General features: G+C 47.1%; 1 protein-coding gene and 1 long non-coding RNA gene across 4 annotated transcripts in view; one reads left to right on the top strand and one right to left on the bottom strand.

Moving 5' to 3' along the window:
• LOC106782784 (uncharacterized) overlaps positions 1 to 18,089 on the bottom strand; it is a 46,923-nt gene that overhangs the window by 10,200 nt on the left and 18,634 nt on the right. The gene's annotated exons all lie outside the window — the stretch shown is intronic.
• Positions 2,786 to 17,954, top strand: ELOA (elongin A). Of its 2 annotated transcripts, none has more exon segments than NM_001252407.2 (11): positions 2,786 to 2,881; positions 7,304 to 7,360; positions 8,640 to 8,746; positions 9,563 to 10,751; positions 11,127 to 11,232; positions 11,992 to 12,147; positions 12,239 to 12,336; positions 13,191 to 13,371; positions 13,612 to 13,723; positions 14,253 to 14,434; positions 15,431 to 15,492. In NM_001252407.2, coding segments are annotated over 11 exon segments (2,325 nt in total). In that variant the 5' UTR covers positions 2,786 to 2,806.

Here is an 18,089-nt window from a genome sequence, read left to right as displayed (position 1 = left end):
CTCATCAAGCCGTGCTGTGGTGGCATCCCACACAGAAGAATTAAAATGCCTACAACTAGAATATACAAGTATCTACTGGGGGCTTTGGGGAGAAAAAAAATACCTACTGTATGCCAGTGTTTAACATAACATATTATAAGCCTCACAAGAAATATATGAAGTAGGAGGAAACAATTTCAGCCATTATAGGTGACTTGACCAGGAGCCATAGTTAGCACTGGTAGAGTTGGGGTTTGGAACTCAGGTTATCACTGAGCCCCAACCCTCTGTCCTTTACACCTACCATCCAACCAACCTTAGATCCTGCCTACTTGGTAGGATAGAGGAGCGGCTGAGCCCAGGCCAGGAGAGGTCCAAGGGCGAGCCCTCCACCCACCAGTATTCCTCACTCAACACACTGTCCAGCCCACAGAATCTCACTCCCCCATTGCATGACAGGCAACAAGGACTTCCGTCACTATTGAGGACAAGATGGTTGGTGTTTTTTGTTTTTTCACTTGTCTTTCAGTGTTTTAAATGACTCTAGCACCAGCCAGCCTGGGATTGCTCTTTTCCAAAGTTAAAATACCTTTAGGTTATTTTCATTATAAAAGTAGATCATACTTGTTGCAAAAACTCAAAAGTGTGCATAGCAGAAGATGAGAGCCTCCCTGGCCATCTTTCTTCCCTAGGCTAGCCTTACACATGCCTTCTGAGCAGAATAAGATGGGTCTCTTCATTCTTCTCACAGGTGGCTCTAAAGTGCTGGTTAAGAGACCTAGAGAGTCCCCCTCAAGGTTTCAGATGATACTCTGGGCTAGCCTTAAGTAAGTAATATTTAGCTCAGTTTTCAACAGACCTTCATGAAATGTCACCCATGTGCTAGATATTACTGATCCAAGATGGAGAAAACAGCCTGTGACCTTAGGGAACTCATTCTGGTGTTGAACATCTTGTGTAAACCACGGATTGCAATGGAAATCCCTTAGTGAACACAGACAGAGTACCATTTTTAGAACTGGTTCAAAACTTTGTTTTTAATCAGAATGACACATACATAATGAACTGATCAGAGAAGTATTCATATATTCAAGTGTAAGAGTTCTTTACTTTGTAGGTAAACCTGACTCAGGCTGACATAGATGGGGTGGCGGGGTGGGGAGCACCCTCTCCAGTAGCCCCCAGCAACATGCATTATTTCTTTTCATTCTGATTGTTAATATCTCCCTGGGTAACATGCGCAAAATGTTCCAGTGTCCTGAGTATATGCCAGGTCAGTTAGTCAGCAATTCTGCTTCAAGAATCGGCCTGTTTTCCATTACACCAATGCTACATTTTCAAAATGGAAGGAATTTAAAGTGTAGAAGCATTTGCTGTGCAGAGGAGGGAGACTTTAGGGCCAGGACTGGAATCCAAGCCTCCTCACACCAGGGCGATGCCTCCTCCATTGCACCCACAGCTGAGTCTTAGGGCCCCAGCTGGGGGGTCATTAATCTTGTGTGGACTTTTTACCCAGTGCTGATTTTATCGGCTGTATCGTGCTGGGCAGAGAGATTTAAAGTTGGATCCGTTGGTTACTGCACTTGATAAACAAACAGCCCAGTGGCAAGACAGAAGAATAAATTGACAATTTATCTACACCCTGAAAGAGGTCCGTTTTGAAAGGAGGGGCACCAAGCAGAGGGGTGGGAACAAAGCAGGGAGGCTTCTCAGCTAGCCAAGGAATGAAAGCTCATTCGAGCAAATAATTCATGTGAAGTTTCTTTTTCTTTTTCCAGAGCCGGGACCTGGAAGAGCCTCTGGGCTTTTCCGCTTTGGTGACAGGTGAGGTTAGGTACGTTGCCAAGTTGCTGCTGGAGATCAGATTAGGATCTAATCTCATCACATGAGATGTAATTAATGCTACTATTTTAAGTCACTTCTCAATGGTTTAGTTCTTTTTAATAGCAATAATAGTAACAGTAAAATTTAGTGCTTCTAGCATGAGGTTAGGGCCCTCAAGATGGTGTCTTGGGCTGGTCTGACTCAGGCTGTACTGAATTCAGGCCCAATTTCAGAGGAAATAGCCATTCATTCATTCATTCATTCAAGAAATATTTGCTTGGTGCCTATGTACCAGACGGTGTTTGGGGGGGAAATGAGACACACCGGCTATTATCTCATGTCGCTAAACTGTTTTGACTTTTGACAAATCTCTTTCTCTCTGGGGTTCCATTCCTCGACCTTATTCAAAGATGCACACTCACAGGGGACCTAGACTTTTTAGATTCAAATTCCAGCTTCACTTCTTTGCTGTTATGTGACCACATGCAAGTTGAGTTGGTCTCCCTGAGCCTCAGTTTCCTCGTCTGTAAAATGGGGATCATAGAACTCGTTTCATTGGGTTGTACTGAGGGTAACATCAAAATAGCCCGACCACTGGCGCTTCGTGCTCTCGACCCGGGCCGGGCGCCGTCGTTACCCCGCGGATCCCGATTGGCGGCCGGGCCTGCACCGCGGACGGGTGCTCCGCGGGGCGTGCTCGCAGCCCCGGGCGGGAGGGGGCGTCAGGCTTTCCAAGGCCGGGGGCCGGCGCCGAGACGCCGCGGAGGCCCTCCCGGCCCGGGCTGCCCAGCTGCAGGGCGCGGAGCGCGCGGCCCCAGCGGCCCCTCGGGGCGCACCGCGCCGTCCCGGGGGAGGGGCCCCCCAGCTCCCGCCCCGCGCCCGCCGAGCCCGGAAGGGGCCGGTCGCGCTTCCGTCTCCGCCGGGGAGGCCCGGAGGGCGGAGCCGCGGCCCGAGGACGCGACGCGAGCCCAGTTCCGGCGAGGAGGCCGCGCCAGTGACAGCGATGGCGGCGGAGTCGGCGCTCCAAGTGGTGGAGAAGCTGCAGGCGCGCCTGGCCGCCAACCCGGACCCGAAGAAGGTGAGCGGCGGGCGTTGGGCGCGGCGCGGCCCCCTAACGGTCGCGGCCCGGCCCGGCCGGCGGGGCTCGGAGCCGGGGCGGCGGGCGGCGCGCGGCCTGCGGTGGGAGGGACGGCGGGCGGCTCCGCGTGCCAGCGCCGCGGTGCCCCGGAGCGCGGCCCCGGCTCTGCCGTCCCGGCGTCTGCGGGCGCGATCGGGCGGCGGGGACGGTCCTGCGGCGCGGGGTGCGCGCGGCGCGGCGGCTGCTCCTGCGCCGCCTCCAGACGCTCCGGGACTTTCCGGCTCCGCGGTGGAACGTGGGCCTCCTCGCCTTCCCCGGAAAGCCCTCTCCCAGCAAAACAAAATGAACCCCGCGCCGCCTCGCTCTGTGCGCCCCTCACAACTTAGGACGCAGTCGGGAGAAAAACAAAATTAGAAGTTGCGGCCGGATTTCCATCTGGCCTTGAGAGAAAGGTGAGCGCTACCCTCTCTCGTCGCTGCGAGGGATGGGCAACCATTTTTAATGGTGCTCAGCTAGTTTTGCTTTAACTGTTTTCTTAAGTTCAATGCATTCTTCTTCCCGTCCGGCTCTCTGTTATCCAGCTTCCTGGTGGCTGGGAGAGCGTCTTGGGGGTGTTGGATTTTTTTTCAAAATTGAAATACAGCGATGAAGACACTTAGGGTCTTTGACATTCCCCGTCAGCGTTCTGGCTCGAGCGCACAGTTCCCGAGAGTTGGCTCTGCAGCCCCGGGGCGCCGTGTGAAGAGGAAGTCATCCAGGGTGGCAGCGGGGATGAAGCGTTGGCGGAGGTTTGGATTCTGATCCGTTTGCCGGCCGTGGACGTGGGGGACGTTTCTTGCTGAGCCTGTTCCCTCACCTGCTTCTTCCCAGGACGAAACTGAAAAGAGGAAGCGCCAGGCTCATAGGACATGCTCAGTAGCTACTAATTGCCACTCTACAATTTTTCTTGAGGGGCCCCTTTCTTTTCACGTATTCCCAGCCTTTCATAGGTGAGGGGTTTCCCCCTCCATTTCTACAGGCTGCACACAGCCTCTCAACCATCAGACCACTTTTTAACTCTTCTCATGTATACCAAGCTCAAAGGTCCACTTCTTCAGGAAGCCATTTTAGTTTTAAATCTGTGAAAACTTAAATGCTTTCAACTGCTTTGTGTTATATTTTCTATTGTGGCTTCAGAACCTAGTAGCCAGGAATATGTACGAGTTTCTTTTTACAATAATCCTTTGTGGACATGTAATAAATGGTCATTATTCCTGAGTACTAGTTGGTTTCCTAAACTTCGTAGGTTTGTGACTGATTTTTAAAACCTTAAAGCAATATTATGTAAATCCTCTACCGATTTGGTCTTTATTTCTATGAGGTTAAAAACAAATGCAGCATGTAGTATCTATTGTCATTTTTCCTTTCAGATTTTGAAGTAGCTTTCCTAGTAGTTGATATGCATGAAATTTCAAATTAGGAAAAGATTTGTTTGGCTTTTCTTCCTACTTGAACTATTAGTGATTATTGTGAGTATTTGGGCTTTCTCTTCCCATATAGAAAATTACTCTTAACTTGTGGCTTTGCATTATGAAGTAAGCACTATGAAGATGAGAGAATGTTGAGAGGTTATTTTTGCAAAGAGCACAATAGTTCGCATTCAGAAATGAGCTAAGTGCAAAGGGGAAACTGCAAGCTGGCACACTGGCCTTCTTCTCAACCTTCTGTTAACCCAACAAGCTCCTACAGGTTGTTCTTGAAATTGCAAGATGATTATATAGCAGTACTGAATCTGCAAGTAAATCTTGATTTCAAACCATTATTAGCCAAAGGGTTGATTCCACACCTACGTTCATGGATTTTTCTGGTATTAAACATTGGTGTTGAAACTGTCACGCTGTTTTCGCTGTAAGTCCATCTGTGTATGAGCTAGGCTTACTTGGGGAAAAGGTGTCAGGCTGACCAGGGTCACTTGGTTCCTATTATTAAATTGGAAACAATTTTCATTGCTCGTAAAGTTACCTGTCCTGAGTTACATTTTGAATGTGAAAACTACCAAGAACACAGTTGGATGGCAAAGTGGAGAATGAGGGGTCCACATTACGAACATCTTTTGCTCTTTGGGTTGAAGGAGTGTGCAAAGGACAACCGAGATTCCAAAGCATGTATGTGCAAATGTTTGACATTTCTCATAACCTGTTATCACTTCTTGCAAACTCTACAATTGGTCCCTTGGTTTGACAACAGCAAGTTTCCATCTATCTGAGGATGCCCAAATGCTTTTACCTTGTTATTGCTTTCTTCTTTCTTGAACCTCATTGAAAATAGAGGGGCTCTGAAGCCCTTTTTCTTTTATGTTGGGCTAAATCAGTTTGAAGATCCCCAGGGTTTTAGTTTTGTCTGCTTTTAAATTGCCCCTTTTAACCCAAATCAAAGCAGGAAGGCAGCATGCGCACTTCCAGTTAGTGCTAGGCTCTGAGATGAACACAGCCTCAGTGACTTCTGACCCATCCTTATATGTTGACTTTGTAGAGGTCCTGGGACTCTTTGTCCCCATGGTGACCTCCTTTACTTTATGGACTGTAAACTGTCTAACAAGCTAATACAGAGGAGGAGCTCTTCTGCTCTGTTTAGGCATGCTAAGAGGCACATGAGCTACTGCTCTGTTTTCTTTTCCTAGTTTATAAGGACAGGGTCATGTTGGATGTTTCTCCTGGCTTTGTAGTACGTGCTGTGGTAGACACACTCGACTTACTAGCTCGTTAGGCAAATGACCTAACCTCACTGAGCTCGATTTCAATATCTGTAAAATGGGGAGAATAATATCCACTTTATAGGGTTGTTTAATGAGGACGAAATGAAGTAACACATGTAAGAACTTAGTATAGTAGTTGACACACAGTAGGTGGTATATAAATGCCTTCCAGGGAATGACATTAGGGGAGACAACCTGTTTTTAACCTTTACAGTGATTCTAAATTTTCCTTTAAGAAAAGGAATTGGCATTAATCTTCGCACCCGTAGCTTGGGTGACAAGAAATTCACATAAACTTCCTCCTGAGTTGGATAATGGTGATCGGATTTGAAGTGGAGGGTAATTTTCACTCAACTCTGAAGGTGAAGCTCCCTAGGTACACCACTTGGCTTCTCATTTGTTCCCAGTCAAACAAGATTATCACTTTGATCCAATTGCTCTGCCTAGCGACCACGTTCAGTAATTATTGAAGTAGAATGACCAGAAAAGCATACTTACTACTCCACCTAATAGCAATATGACACGCTAATTATAGCCTGGGCTACACATGGAAAAAGAACAGATCTTGTTATCTAATGTTTAAATGTAAAGGTAGTCACAGTTACCTGTTTTGAACTGCTTCTACTTGGCAGCCCTTCTCGGACGGTCAGTATCTTTATGTCCACATAAACATCTAAAGAAAGGCATAGCCAGTCGTGCTCTGGGTAGAAATGGAGCAAGTAGGAATTGGCTGGGGAATACGTGCTTGAGGATCAAGGGTAGACATTTAAAGAGCTGTCAGTTGATGAATGAAATGATTAATCATAGGCATTTATTGAGCTTTTTGAGTGTTCCAGGCACTATGGCTAAGGATGCGCATGGTTTGTCTCAGTGAATCCTCACAGCTTGTGCAGTAGAGACAGGGTCCAGTTCCTACTGTGCAGATGAAGTAACTGAGGTTCAAAGAGGTCACCGGCTTGCACAAGATCACCAGGGAAGGAGGCGACAGAGCCAAACTGAAGCCTGTCTCTAACTCCGGAACTCTGTCTTAACAGCCCTTCTATCCTGATTTTGACCTAGTTTTAGAGACTACAGAAGGGAAATGTGGCCAAACCCAGATCGCTTTTCTAATCTACCCAGACATTTTGTGTTCACCATTTGCAACAGCAAAGCTCTGCTTCTGGCAACTTGAAATTGGTCTTGGCTTCCCACTTCTGTCCAAAAACCAATTCTGTTAAACACTGGGACTCTTCCTGGAAACACGATGCTCTTTTTCCTGTAGAGACCTCATCTCCTTTTTACTTTCCTCTGTGCCAGGTCTATGGGTAATTTTCCTAAAGTTGGTACCTTTCTCAGAAATTCTCTCTCAAAACTGGGGCAAGACTATAGTTGCTGATGACTTTTATTAGAGTTGGCAGGTTTGATTCTCTTCTCTAAGTCTTATTTCCCCTTTGGTGTAGCATAGTGGTTAAAAGCACGGAATCTAAAGCCACAGACCTGAGTGAATCCTGCCCTATTTGCATCCTGGGGCAAGTAACTTAACTTTCCTGACCTTGTTTTCACACTTGTAAAATAGGGTAATAATCATACTTAGTCCTGTATAACACTTAGAACTGAGTAAGCACTTCACTGTCAGATAATATTCTTATTTCTTCCAGCAAATAATTATGATTTTGTAGAAATTAATGTTCATTTTATTTTCTCTGCAGCTATTGAAATATTTGAAGAAACTCTCTGCCTTGCCTATTACAGTAGACATTCTTGCGGTAAGGACTGTGTAACTTTAGACATTATATGACTATATCCCATCCCCTCCTCACTGGCAGAGATTGGACAGTCAGATTAAGAGCATGGGCTTTGGAAGTGAAAGAAACCAGACATAAGGCCACATTATTGTATGGTTCTATTTATGGGAAATGTCAGAATAGGCAGATCCATAGATAGAAAGTAGATTAGTGGTTGCCAGGGGCTGGGGGAATTGAGAGGAACAGGGTTTCTTTTTAGGGTGATGGAAATGTTTTGGTATTAATGGTGATGGTTGCACAGTATTGTAATCATTTGGAAACCACTAACTATACACTTTAAAATGGTTAAAATGCTGAATTTTATGTTACATGAATTTTATGGCAAAAAATTTTTCTAAAAATTAGAAGAACAGGCTGGCCCCGTGGCCGAGTGGTTAGGTTCACGCACTCCGCTGCAGGTGGCCCAGTGTTTCATTGGTTCGAATCCTGGGCGCGGACATGGCACTGCTCATCAAACCATGCTGAGGCGGCGTCCCACATGCCACAACTAGAAGGACGCACAACGAAGAATAGACAACTATTTACTGGGGGGCTTTGGGGAGAAAAAGGAAAAAATAAAATTAAAAAAAAAAATTAGAAGAAGATTGACTTTGTCATCAACTAGTCCTGGATTCAAATCCAAGTTCTGTGACTTTAGGTTGTTCTTTTTTTGTGCAATGGGGCAGATTCCTGCCTCACAGAGTTGTTGTAAGGATTGATGCACTGTATGCAAAGCTCTTAGCTCAGTGCCTGGCATCTGCCATTATCACTCTTGTCATTACTGTTAAAGGTTTAGAGGCTTTTTTTTTTTTTGAGGAAGATCAGCCCTGAGCTAACTACTGCCAATCTTCCTCTTTTTGCTGAGGAAGACTGGCCCTGAGCTAACATCTGTGCCCATCTTCCTCTATGTTATATGTGGGACGCCCACCACAGCATGGCGTGCCAAGCGGTGCCATGTCCGCACCCAAGATCCGAACCGGCGAACCCCAGGCCGCCGAAGTGGAATGTGCACCACCAGGCCGGCCCCTAGAAGCTTTTTAATTCAGTGTTTTCCTCTTCTGAATCTGGTATGCTTTGCTACTGTGTGTCATCAGAGGTTTGGGGCATAGGCACAAAGTAATTTTGTATTGAGACTTGCAAGGTATGTTTCAGGAAGGAAGTATTGATATGTTGAGTTTCTCAAAGCAAGAGGCCTTATTTCTTTAGAAAATTGTGAACCTTGTTCTGCAACCTTCTAACAATTCCTTTATCAAATCTGTAGGAAACTGGTGTTGGGAAAACAGTAAATAGCCTGCGAAAACACGAGCACGTTGGAAACTTTGCCAGAAACTTAGTGGCCCAGTGGAAGAAGTTGGTTCCTGTGGAACGGTAAGGACATTTACTCTGTAGGTTTGTTCAACTTCGTGGTTAAATCTGGTACTCAGAGTGTTTGCAGACAGAAAAGTTTTTCTTTATTATTCTTTCTTTGCCTTCATATTTAAAATATTTATTTTGTCTTATTATTATAAAAATAATCTGTGTTTGGGGCTGGCCCAGTGGCATAGTGGTTAAGTTCGCACACTCTACTTTGGCAGCCCAGGGTTCACGGGTTTGGATCGTGGGCACAGGCCTATATACTGCTCATCAAGCCTTGCTGTGGCAGCATCCCATGTATAAAGTACAGGAGGATTGGCATAGATGTTGAGTGAGGGACAGTCTTCCTCAAGCAAAAAAGAGGAAGATTGGCAACAGGTGTTAGCTCAGGGCCAGTCTTCCTCACCAAAAAAAAAATATAATAATCTATGATCACTATAGAATATTAGAAAATATTAAAAAATAGAAATAATAAAAATTTCATGTAATTCCAAAGAGAAGCATTATTAACATTTTGGCATGTTTCTTTCTACCCTCTTCTTCAAAGACATTTTTATATGGTTGTGAACAAACTGTATAAATAACAGCCTGTTTTTTATGTAACAAGTTAACTGTGTCCTTTTCCACTTATTGAATATTTGTGTTTTCCCACTTTGAAAACTTAGTCGAGTGTCTTTGAGCAGCACTCATTTTCCTTTTTCCCAAGAACCTAGTTTCTAACTCTGCATCCTCTTCATCTCTTTTGCGAGTTCAGGTTCTGTGATTTTGTCCTCTGAGTAAGGATTACAGTGAGATTTATATCTGCTTTGTCTGCTTTTTCTTTTATTTTAGGAACACTGAGCCTGACGAACAGGACTATGAGAAGACCAGTTCCCGAAAGCGCCCGAGGGACGCCCTTCAGAAGGAGGAGGAGATGGAAGAGGACTACCCAGAAAACTGGAAAGCCTCCAGTAGCCAGTCCTATAGTCCGGATCACAGACAGAAAAAACACAGAAAACTCTCGGAGTTCGAGAGACCTCACAAAGTGTCTCACAGTCACGAGAGGAGAGACGAGAGAAAGAGGTGCCGCAGAGCCTCGCCAGTCTACTCTTCAGACCACGAATCATCTGACTATGGCCACGTCCAGTCCCCTCCGTCGTCTGCCAGTCCTCATCAGATGTCCGTGGACCATTACAGATCCCCGGAGGAGGACCATGAGCCCTTTGTCCCACACCAGAAGCCCGGAAAAGGCCACAGTAATGCCTTTCAGGACAGACTAGGAGTCAGTCAAGAACGACACCTGGGCGAACCCCAGGGCAAAGGGGTCATGAGTCAGAACAAGGAGCACAAATCTTCCCACAGAGAAAAATGTCCCGTGGATGCCAGGGGAGATGAGAAGTCGTCCCTGAGCAGAGAGAAGTCCCACAAGGCCGTCTCCAAAGAGGAGACACGGAGGCCGCCCTCCGGGGACAGCTCGAGAGAGAAGCCGCCCTCGAGTGGGGTGAGGAAGGAGAAGGAGAGGGAGGGCGGCACCAAGAAGAAGGGTCTGCCCGCCTCGGAGGCGGCTTCAGACAACCCCGTGAAAAGACCAAAGCACAGAGACTCGGAGAAAACCAGATCCGACAAAAACAAGCCCGGCGTAGACAGCTTAGACGCGGGGAAGGGGGCAGGAGACCTGTTGCCCAAGGTGAAAGAGAAGGTTTCTAACAACCTAAAGACTCAAGAGGGGAAAGTGAAAACGGCTCATTCAGATAGAAAGTCAGTGGGCTCCCTCCCTAAAGCTGAGGAGGCAGACGCGGATGACGAGTTTGAGCAGCCCACCATGTCTTTTGAGTCATACCTCAGCTATGACCAGCCCCGGAAGAAAAAGAAAAAGATTGTGAAAACTTCAGCCACGGCTCTTGGAGAAAAAGGACTTAAAAAAAACGATTCGAAAAGCACTAGTAAAAACTTGGACTCGGTTCAGAAATTACCTAAGGGGCACGAAAACAAGTCAGAGAAGCTTCAGCTGGCTGGGGCTGACGCAGCCAAGCTGAGAAAGGTAAGCCTTCCGCCCCTTGGTGGCTTCCCGTTCCCGGCCGCTGGCCCCGCAGGGCTCCCTGGACCCACCCTGCTGCTGTTTTGCTTGGCTGGCTTTTAGTGGCCTGTTGAACTTCAGTTTGAAGTAATTTCCTCTGGGCCTCTAGCTGCCGGGGTAGGTAGTACCCAAGATAAGTATTCTCTGAGGTGTCCCGTTGTGCTGGGCCCATCTATGTGTATTTCCTGACTCAGGTGCTGTGAGACATGGCTGCCACCCCTCCTCCAGCCTGGGGCCGCCTGGGAAGTCCCCTGCCCCGTCCACACTGCTGGGAACTGACTGTAGGGAGGAGAGCTGTGCTGGCAGAAAGGAGCTCTCCAGTCACTGGTCTCTTTGCAGGTCCCCACCGAGGCGTTGCCCGACCTCCCCTTGCCCGTGATACAGGCCAATTACCGTCCACTTCCTTCCCTCGACTTGATAGCCTCCTTCCAACCAAAGCGAAAAGGTAATTTTCATTTTTTAAATGGAAAAAGATTTTTAAAATTCATTCATGATCTGCCATCAGATTTGGATGCATTTCCTCATCACGCAGGCTCTAGAGTTGCATGGCTTGGGTTTGAATCCCGGCTCTGGCTCTACAAGTTATGTGAACTTGGGTAATACCTTAATTTCCTTGGACTTCAGTTTTGTATTCCGTAAATGGCAATAAAAATAACGGTGTGTGCCTCATAGGGCTGTTAAGTGGATTAAAAGTGATAATCCTGGTAAAGCTCTTAGCTCCAGGTTTCTTCACATAGTGAAGTTCAATAAATCTTAGCGGCTGCTTACTAGTAGCCCTTTATTCTGTATGTTCTACATGAGCTTTTTATCTTAAAAAAAAGTCTAGTTTTAATAGCAAAAGCAATAGAAGCCATATACGTGTCCCTCTGCCAGAGGCTGACAGATAAGTCACGGTTCACCCACACAGTGGCATCCTGTGGGCTGCGAAAACGTGCGAAGTCTATGTGCTGACATGGGATGATTTCTACAATGTGGTAACGGAAAAACAATGATAGTGAGTATGTTATTAATTGGTTAAAAAGGAATAAAATACATATTTGCTTATTCTCGCATCAGCTCTCTGGAAGGATACACAAGAGGCTGGTAGCACTGGTTGCCTTTGAGAAAGGGAACTGGGAGCCTGAGAAATGGGGTGGGAAGGAGAGTTTTCACTGTGTTCCTTAGTGCCTTTTGTGACTTACATTCTGCTTTTCTTGCCTTACAGCCCTCTCATCACCCCAGGAAGAGGAAGAAGCTGGATTCACTGGGCGGAGAATGAATTCTAAGATGCAGGTGTATTCCGGTTCCAAGTGTGCCTACCTCCCCAAAATGATGACCTTGCACCAGCAGTGCATCCGGGTACTTAAGAACAACATCGACTGTAAGCCTCACACCCCCCTCCTTTCTCAAGCATGTTGTGGCACTGGGGCCTCAGCCGCTCCTCACTGCTGTCACCTTTGATTCTCTTGCAGCGATCTTTGAAGTGGGAGGTGTCCCGTATTCTCTTCTTGAACCCGTTTTGGAGAGGTGTACGCCTGATCAGCTGTATCGCATTGAGGAATACAATCACGTGAGTGTCCTGTTTGGGTGGGAAGACGGCAGTTTTCTGGCTTGTGTCTCCAGGAATGGCTTTGTCTCTGTGAAGCTGTTGCAGCTGCAGGGCAGGCCAGCGGTTGGGCCACTGTTCTGGGCATGTTTGGTTTGCCAGTGGGCCTTTAAACAAGCATCTTTTCAGCACCTACTCCTGGCATCTTAAGTGGGCCTCTTGGGCTGGAATCAAGGTGGGATTCAAAGGGAGTGAAACATACTTCCCGCTCGTCCCTTGAGCTTGCCTGGTCATCACAGAGGTCAGGGAGAATTCTGGCAGCACAGCCCCTGGGATCTGGGGCATGAACCGAGCTTTGTGTTGACACACAGGTGTCCGGTGAACAGAAGAGAGCACAGATTGGCTGGGTGTCTCTAGAGACATCTAGATGTAGCCAGAAATCCCTCTGTAACGCTGCAGTATACTCACTTGATTGCATTAGCTGTCTCTCTGATTCGGGGGATCTGTAACTGACCCTCCTTCTTCGCTGGCCCCCTTGACAGTCCAGCTGAGGGCAGTGCTGGGGAAATGCCTGGACTTTACCTCCTCCCACTTCTGCCCTTCACTGATTTTCTAAAGGAAAAACTGATCTTAAACTAGTTTTTCTGTTGTCTCCTCTCCCCTCACAATGCCCCAAAGCAGCTAGTACAATGCCTCACACTTAGCATTGTTTTAATTTAGTGATCTGATTTTTTTCTAGAACTGTGGTATTTTAGTATAACACTATACTATGAGGACCAAAAAATCATTAGGAACCTGGTCATGCCTAGGTGATTAAGGATAGAAAAGAGATGTGTAACCGTGCTTGCATATAAATGATGTCCCGGTTCTGATTTTAGGTATTAATTGAAGAAACAGATCAATTATGGAAAATTCATTGTCACCGAGACTTTAAGGAAGAAAGGCCAGAGGAGTATGAGTCATGGCGGGAGATGTACCTGCGGCTCCAGGATGCCCGAGAGCAGCGGCTACGACTGCTGACGAAGAACATCCGATCCGCACACGCGAATAAGCCCAAAGGTAAGAGGAAGAGCCGCAGGGCCTCGGGGGCCCTAAATCTCTCTTGTATTTGCCGAAGGGGCAGGGGTGGGGTGCTTCTCCTGCCACCACCCGTGCTACCCTACAGGGGCATTTTCAGGGTTGATAATCCCCTAGTTTGGGGAGCACTTAAAAAGCCTTTGTCTCTTAATAGTGTAGATTATTAAAATAATACCGTCTCTGCTCAAGAAGGCAGGTATTGATCTCCATATTTCTCCACAGGCCGACAAGCAAAGATGGCCTTTGTCAACTCTGTGGCCAAACCACCTCGCGATGTTCGGAGACGGCAGGAGAAGTTTGGAACAGGGGGAGCGCTTGTGCCCGAGAAGATCAAGTACGATCTCTGCTCCCCGTGGTTTCTGCACGCTTAGGGAAGAGGCCCCAGGGGCGTGTCATTCAGCCCTAAGAGGCAGCCAGCAGTTTATTTTTGGGTGAAAGCACGGCGGTGCGGAGTGAGTTCTGGAGGCCGACCTTGACCTCCCTGAGCCTCAGCTGCTTTGACTGCAGTGTGGGCCAGATAATTCCTCCTGCCTCTCGGGGGGTTCCGGTCACATGGAGAACAGGCCCTGGCTTCGGGGAAGCATGCTTTCCTTTTCCCCATTTGAACAAATAACATATTACTGTCATGACTTTAAGTCATATTAGCATTTTCAGAATGCAGATTTACACCTAAACAGTGAGAAGTTAGTGGAGATTATCATTCCTTCTGAAGGGCTAGTGCCCTCTGAGCCACCGCCCGAATCTAGGGTACTAGGGTCCACGGGCAAAGCCACACAGCCGAGTCCTCCTCAAACAGGCCAGCTTCAGACTGCTGGTGCGGATTTCTCCTACTCAAGGCTAACCAGCTGTGTTCTGCGTTACAGGATTAAGCCAGCCCCGTACTCCACAGGAAGCAGCCACGCTCCCTTCAGCAGTGGCAGCAGCAACAGCTTTAACGCCAGCCCCGAGGAGCCAGCCTACGACGGCCCGAGCACCAGCAGTGCCCACTTGGCGCCTGTGGTCAGCAGCACCGTTTCCTATGACCCTAGGAAACCGACTGTGAAGAGTGAGTAACTTGAGGTTCCTACTCAGGTATTTCAACGTCATTAGTGCCACATCGTATTTTGTGTATTAGATGTAGCACACGTATGACACCTTGCATGTAGCTCGTCTAAATGTCAGTGCCTCCCTTCCCCTGCTTTGTTCATAATGCACAGTATCTTTTAAATAATGATCAGAGTGAATATTCATCTTGGCACTCTGCTTTTTTTAACCTAAGCGTAAACTTGTTTCTCCAGGCAGGAGAGACGAGGTTCTCTCTAAGGTTCAGGACTATCATTATTACAGCTGAATGACAGTCCATCAAATTGAGGTTTTTATAACCTTATAACTGCAGCTTTCAGGTAGTTATCTTTTATATCTAGTTGGGTCTATTTTGTATTTTATTACCTTTGCTACCATAGACTATCCCTAGTATTCTAAGGGAGTGTCCTAACTTAAGAAAAGCATTATTCTGTATTCACTTCAGGGCCCAAGGGAGGTAGAAATCCTCGCTTAAGACCTAGCTGTGCTTAGAGTAACCCTTGAGAGTGCAGGCTAGCCCTCCATGGGTGGCATTTGCATTTAGCTCATCTTAGACCTGTTGCTACAGTGGACAGACGGGCCAGAGCGGGGTGCTTTTTGCTGGTTTGGATATTGGCAAGGCAGAGTTAAATTTTGCCTCAGAGTGGCCTTTCGAGTCTGGCAAGGATTGAATTCCAGTTCTGCCACTTACTGTACAACCAGGGGCAAGTTGGCCAGTCTCTCCGAGTCTTGATGGGGTTGTTAGAGTGATTGTTCCGGGCCTGGCGGGTGCTCAGGTAGCGTCAGCCCTGTGTTGCTGCTTTTACCTGCTGTCAGCAGATAGCTGTCACTTGGATCCATTTGCCTGGCGGTGGAGACGCAAGTGTGGTGCAGGGCTGGGCTCTGATTGTCACCCAACCAAGTGAGACATACACCCAATGGTGGTATATGTCTAAACTGCCACCAGTCAGAAACAACTGCCTTATTTCTCTTTACACAGAAATTGCCCCAATGATGGCCAAGACGATTAAAGCTTTCAAGAACAGATTCTCCCGACGATAAACCGAGGTCTTGCCTTGGAGATGGAGTTTGGGTCGAGGAATATAAGGACAGCAGGGGCTGGGGAATGGAACTTGCAGAGGAGACCAGCGTCTTTGCTGTGTGGAACCTCTTGGTCTCCAGATCCCGTGCCGTTCGCAGGTGCCGCGCCTGCGCGCCCGTGCGCTGCGGCCACTGCCTCCCTGCCTGGAGAATCCTTCAGAATTCTGAAGAAGATGTGAAGCCTCGGTCTCACTGAGGATTTTAAGGTCAATTATACTTTTGTTGTTAATTAGCTTCTTTGTAAACTATAAGACATAGTTTTAATTAATAAATATTGTCCCCAGATTGTATTTATATTACCCCCAGGGTTTTTTTGGTTTTTTTGTTTGATTGTGTTTGGTCCTCTACCACACACTTAGCCTTTCAGGGCCCTTTATTAAAGTTAGACAGAAGCCTAGTGAAAGCCATTCCCCGGTCCCGGTTCAGCTCTCCTGAGTGGACTCCGGTCTAGAGGGAGGACTGGCGTCCCCAGAGCCTGCATGGTGCCAGCTGCACGTGGGCCAAGGTGTGGGTCCTGGGCCGCCTGTCCTAGAGGGGAGCCTCGACGTGGAGACAGGAAGTGTTCAGGTTAGACCCTCACCCTGAGACCCTGCTCAGTGTTGCTTTGAGTTCCTATGCAGGTGCATCTCGTTCTTACTCATCAAATAGTATTTATTAAGGGAGGTTATTTGTAAAGTTCTAGAGTCTTTCCCCCATTCTTTTTGCCAGTTCCCACTGTTTTTTGAGGCTCACTAGAGGACACAGAACCTTGAGAGATGGATTTGCACAGAACCTCAGCATTTCTGCCATTTCTAATTTCTGATTCACAGCTTGAGGGCTTTTCTCCTCCCCTCTTTTTCCTTCTCCCCACTAGTGTGGGGAAAAAACACAAACACATGGCAGGGCTCTTCGTAGCCCCCCAAATACAACTTTGGAGTTTTCAAAGACAGCGCTTTCATCTCTTGTTCCCTGTGACTTGCACTAGAAGTGGATGGTTTTGAAAGGTGTGATGCTGTGTTGGAAATTGGCTTTGTTTTTGCCTTTCTTTAAAAAGTAAGATCATGTGATTGGAAGAGCACAATTTGCTTTGTTTTGTAGCAGACACTCTCACTACTTTTTGAGTGTTTAAGCCAGAATTTGGAGGGAAGGGCCAACTGAGGGGAAGTGTGTGAGCTGTAGCATCCGGATGGGAGAGAACCACAAGGGCATCCGTCAGGTTTGGGAGGACGGTGTCATTGCCCTTCTTGGCTGTGGAAGAGCACTGATCTAGCAGGAACCCACTTGATTGTGACCCAGGTGGAAGCAGATGCTATAAATTTGAGGCGCCCATCCTTAAGAAACCTGACAATTAGACTGAGGGCACGGTTAGTGTGACAGCCTGAGGAGCTTGGCAGTTAGTCCCCGCAATAAGTTCGCTGAAAGCCAAGAATCTGGAGCTCACTGTTTTCAATCATCCTGGAAACCTCGGTTAGGCCAACGGAAGATTCCAGAGCAGCGCAGGAAATCTGTACAGCAAAGGCTGCATTGTTCAGTGTGCGTTGCTGCGCAGGTGCCTGTTGTGATGGGACACAACTATTGCTGTGTTTTAATTTGCTGTATTTTTGAATTGGGTAAAGTATTTCTCTTGGTTGTCGGTATTACCATTCCACCCCTACCCTGCTCCCCAAATCTGATACTGGGAAGCCTCCTCCCTGAAACCAAATGAACCTCGGGCAGGTGCCAGACATCGTTGCCTAGATCAGCTCCCTCTAGGTGCCCAGCATCTCGAATTTGTCTCTTAGCTGTGTGTTCAAGTCTTTGTCATTGAACCCAGTGTCTCCTCTTTTAGGTTCAGTTGTGTATGACTTAATTTCTTTTATTAGGAGTCTTTAGGCCGGGAGGGAAGAAAGGACACGTATTTGTTCATCCCAACATCACTACCCATTTTTGGCACATAAAGATTTTTGATCACCTCTGTTTGCATAGTGCCACATCTTTCCTGCCTTCTCCTCCAAGAGTGTCTGCATCAGGGATGCGACTTGGCGAGAAGAGTGAGGAGGGAAGAGGAAAAACTGAATTTCTAAAGGCCCTCCTGCCCTGGGTTATTGACATGGCTGCAGAGCAGACACAGGATGATGTTGAACCTTTGGTCTCATTTGTGAAAACTTGTGCAATTTTTTTTTTTTCTGTGCTACACTACATACAGATCACCAAATTACAAATTAATCCTTTGTGATCCTTGGTGTAATAAGCAGTTTCTTTGGGGCTTTCTCTTTCTTTCCGGGAAGTGGGAGGGAAAGGAGCAAGGTATCATCCTGCTCTTCATTTGTATTTTGGTCCCAAAATGTAAATACAATTTTCTATGTTACTTTTTTGTGGTAACTACCAAGATGAATATTTTAATTAGATAAGTTATATGAAAAGGAAGGAAAATTCCATGTCTAAATAAAAAACAAAAAACCCCATGTACTGTTGTCTTTCTTCCCTTCTCCTTATTGTGTCAGAGAATGGAAGTCGGTCACAAAATGTCTGCCTCCTGGGTGGGATTCCAATCCTTGGGCCGGGCCATAAAGGGCTGGGTCTCTGTCTGGAGCATGGCA

Source organism: Equus caballus, chromosome 2 (assembly GCF_041296265.1).
Source record: "Equus caballus isolate H_3958 breed thoroughbred chromosome 2, TB-T2T, whole genome shotgun sequence".
Lineage (NCBI taxonomy): Eukaryota > Metazoa > Chordata > Mammalia > Perissodactyla > Equidae > Equus > Equus caballus.
The sequence above is the reverse complement of the archived record's forward strand: the minus strand, read 5'-3'. Positions and strand labels throughout refer to the sequence as shown.

Bases quoted from the DNA above. Each gene is read 5' to 3' on its own strand.
- ELOA (XM_070246135.1), top strand. From the start codon at position 9,645: ATGGAAGAGGACTACCCAGAAAACTGGAAAGCCTCCAGTAGCCAGTCC. The intron at 13,724-14,252 runs GTACGATCTCTG...TCTGCGTTACAG, and splicing joins CTTGTGCCCGAGAAGATCAA to GATTAAGCCAGCCCCGTACT. The intron at 14,435-15,430 runs GTGAGTAACTTG...CTCTTTACACAG, and splicing joins TAGGAAACCGACTGTGAAGA to AAATTGCCCCAATGATGGCC.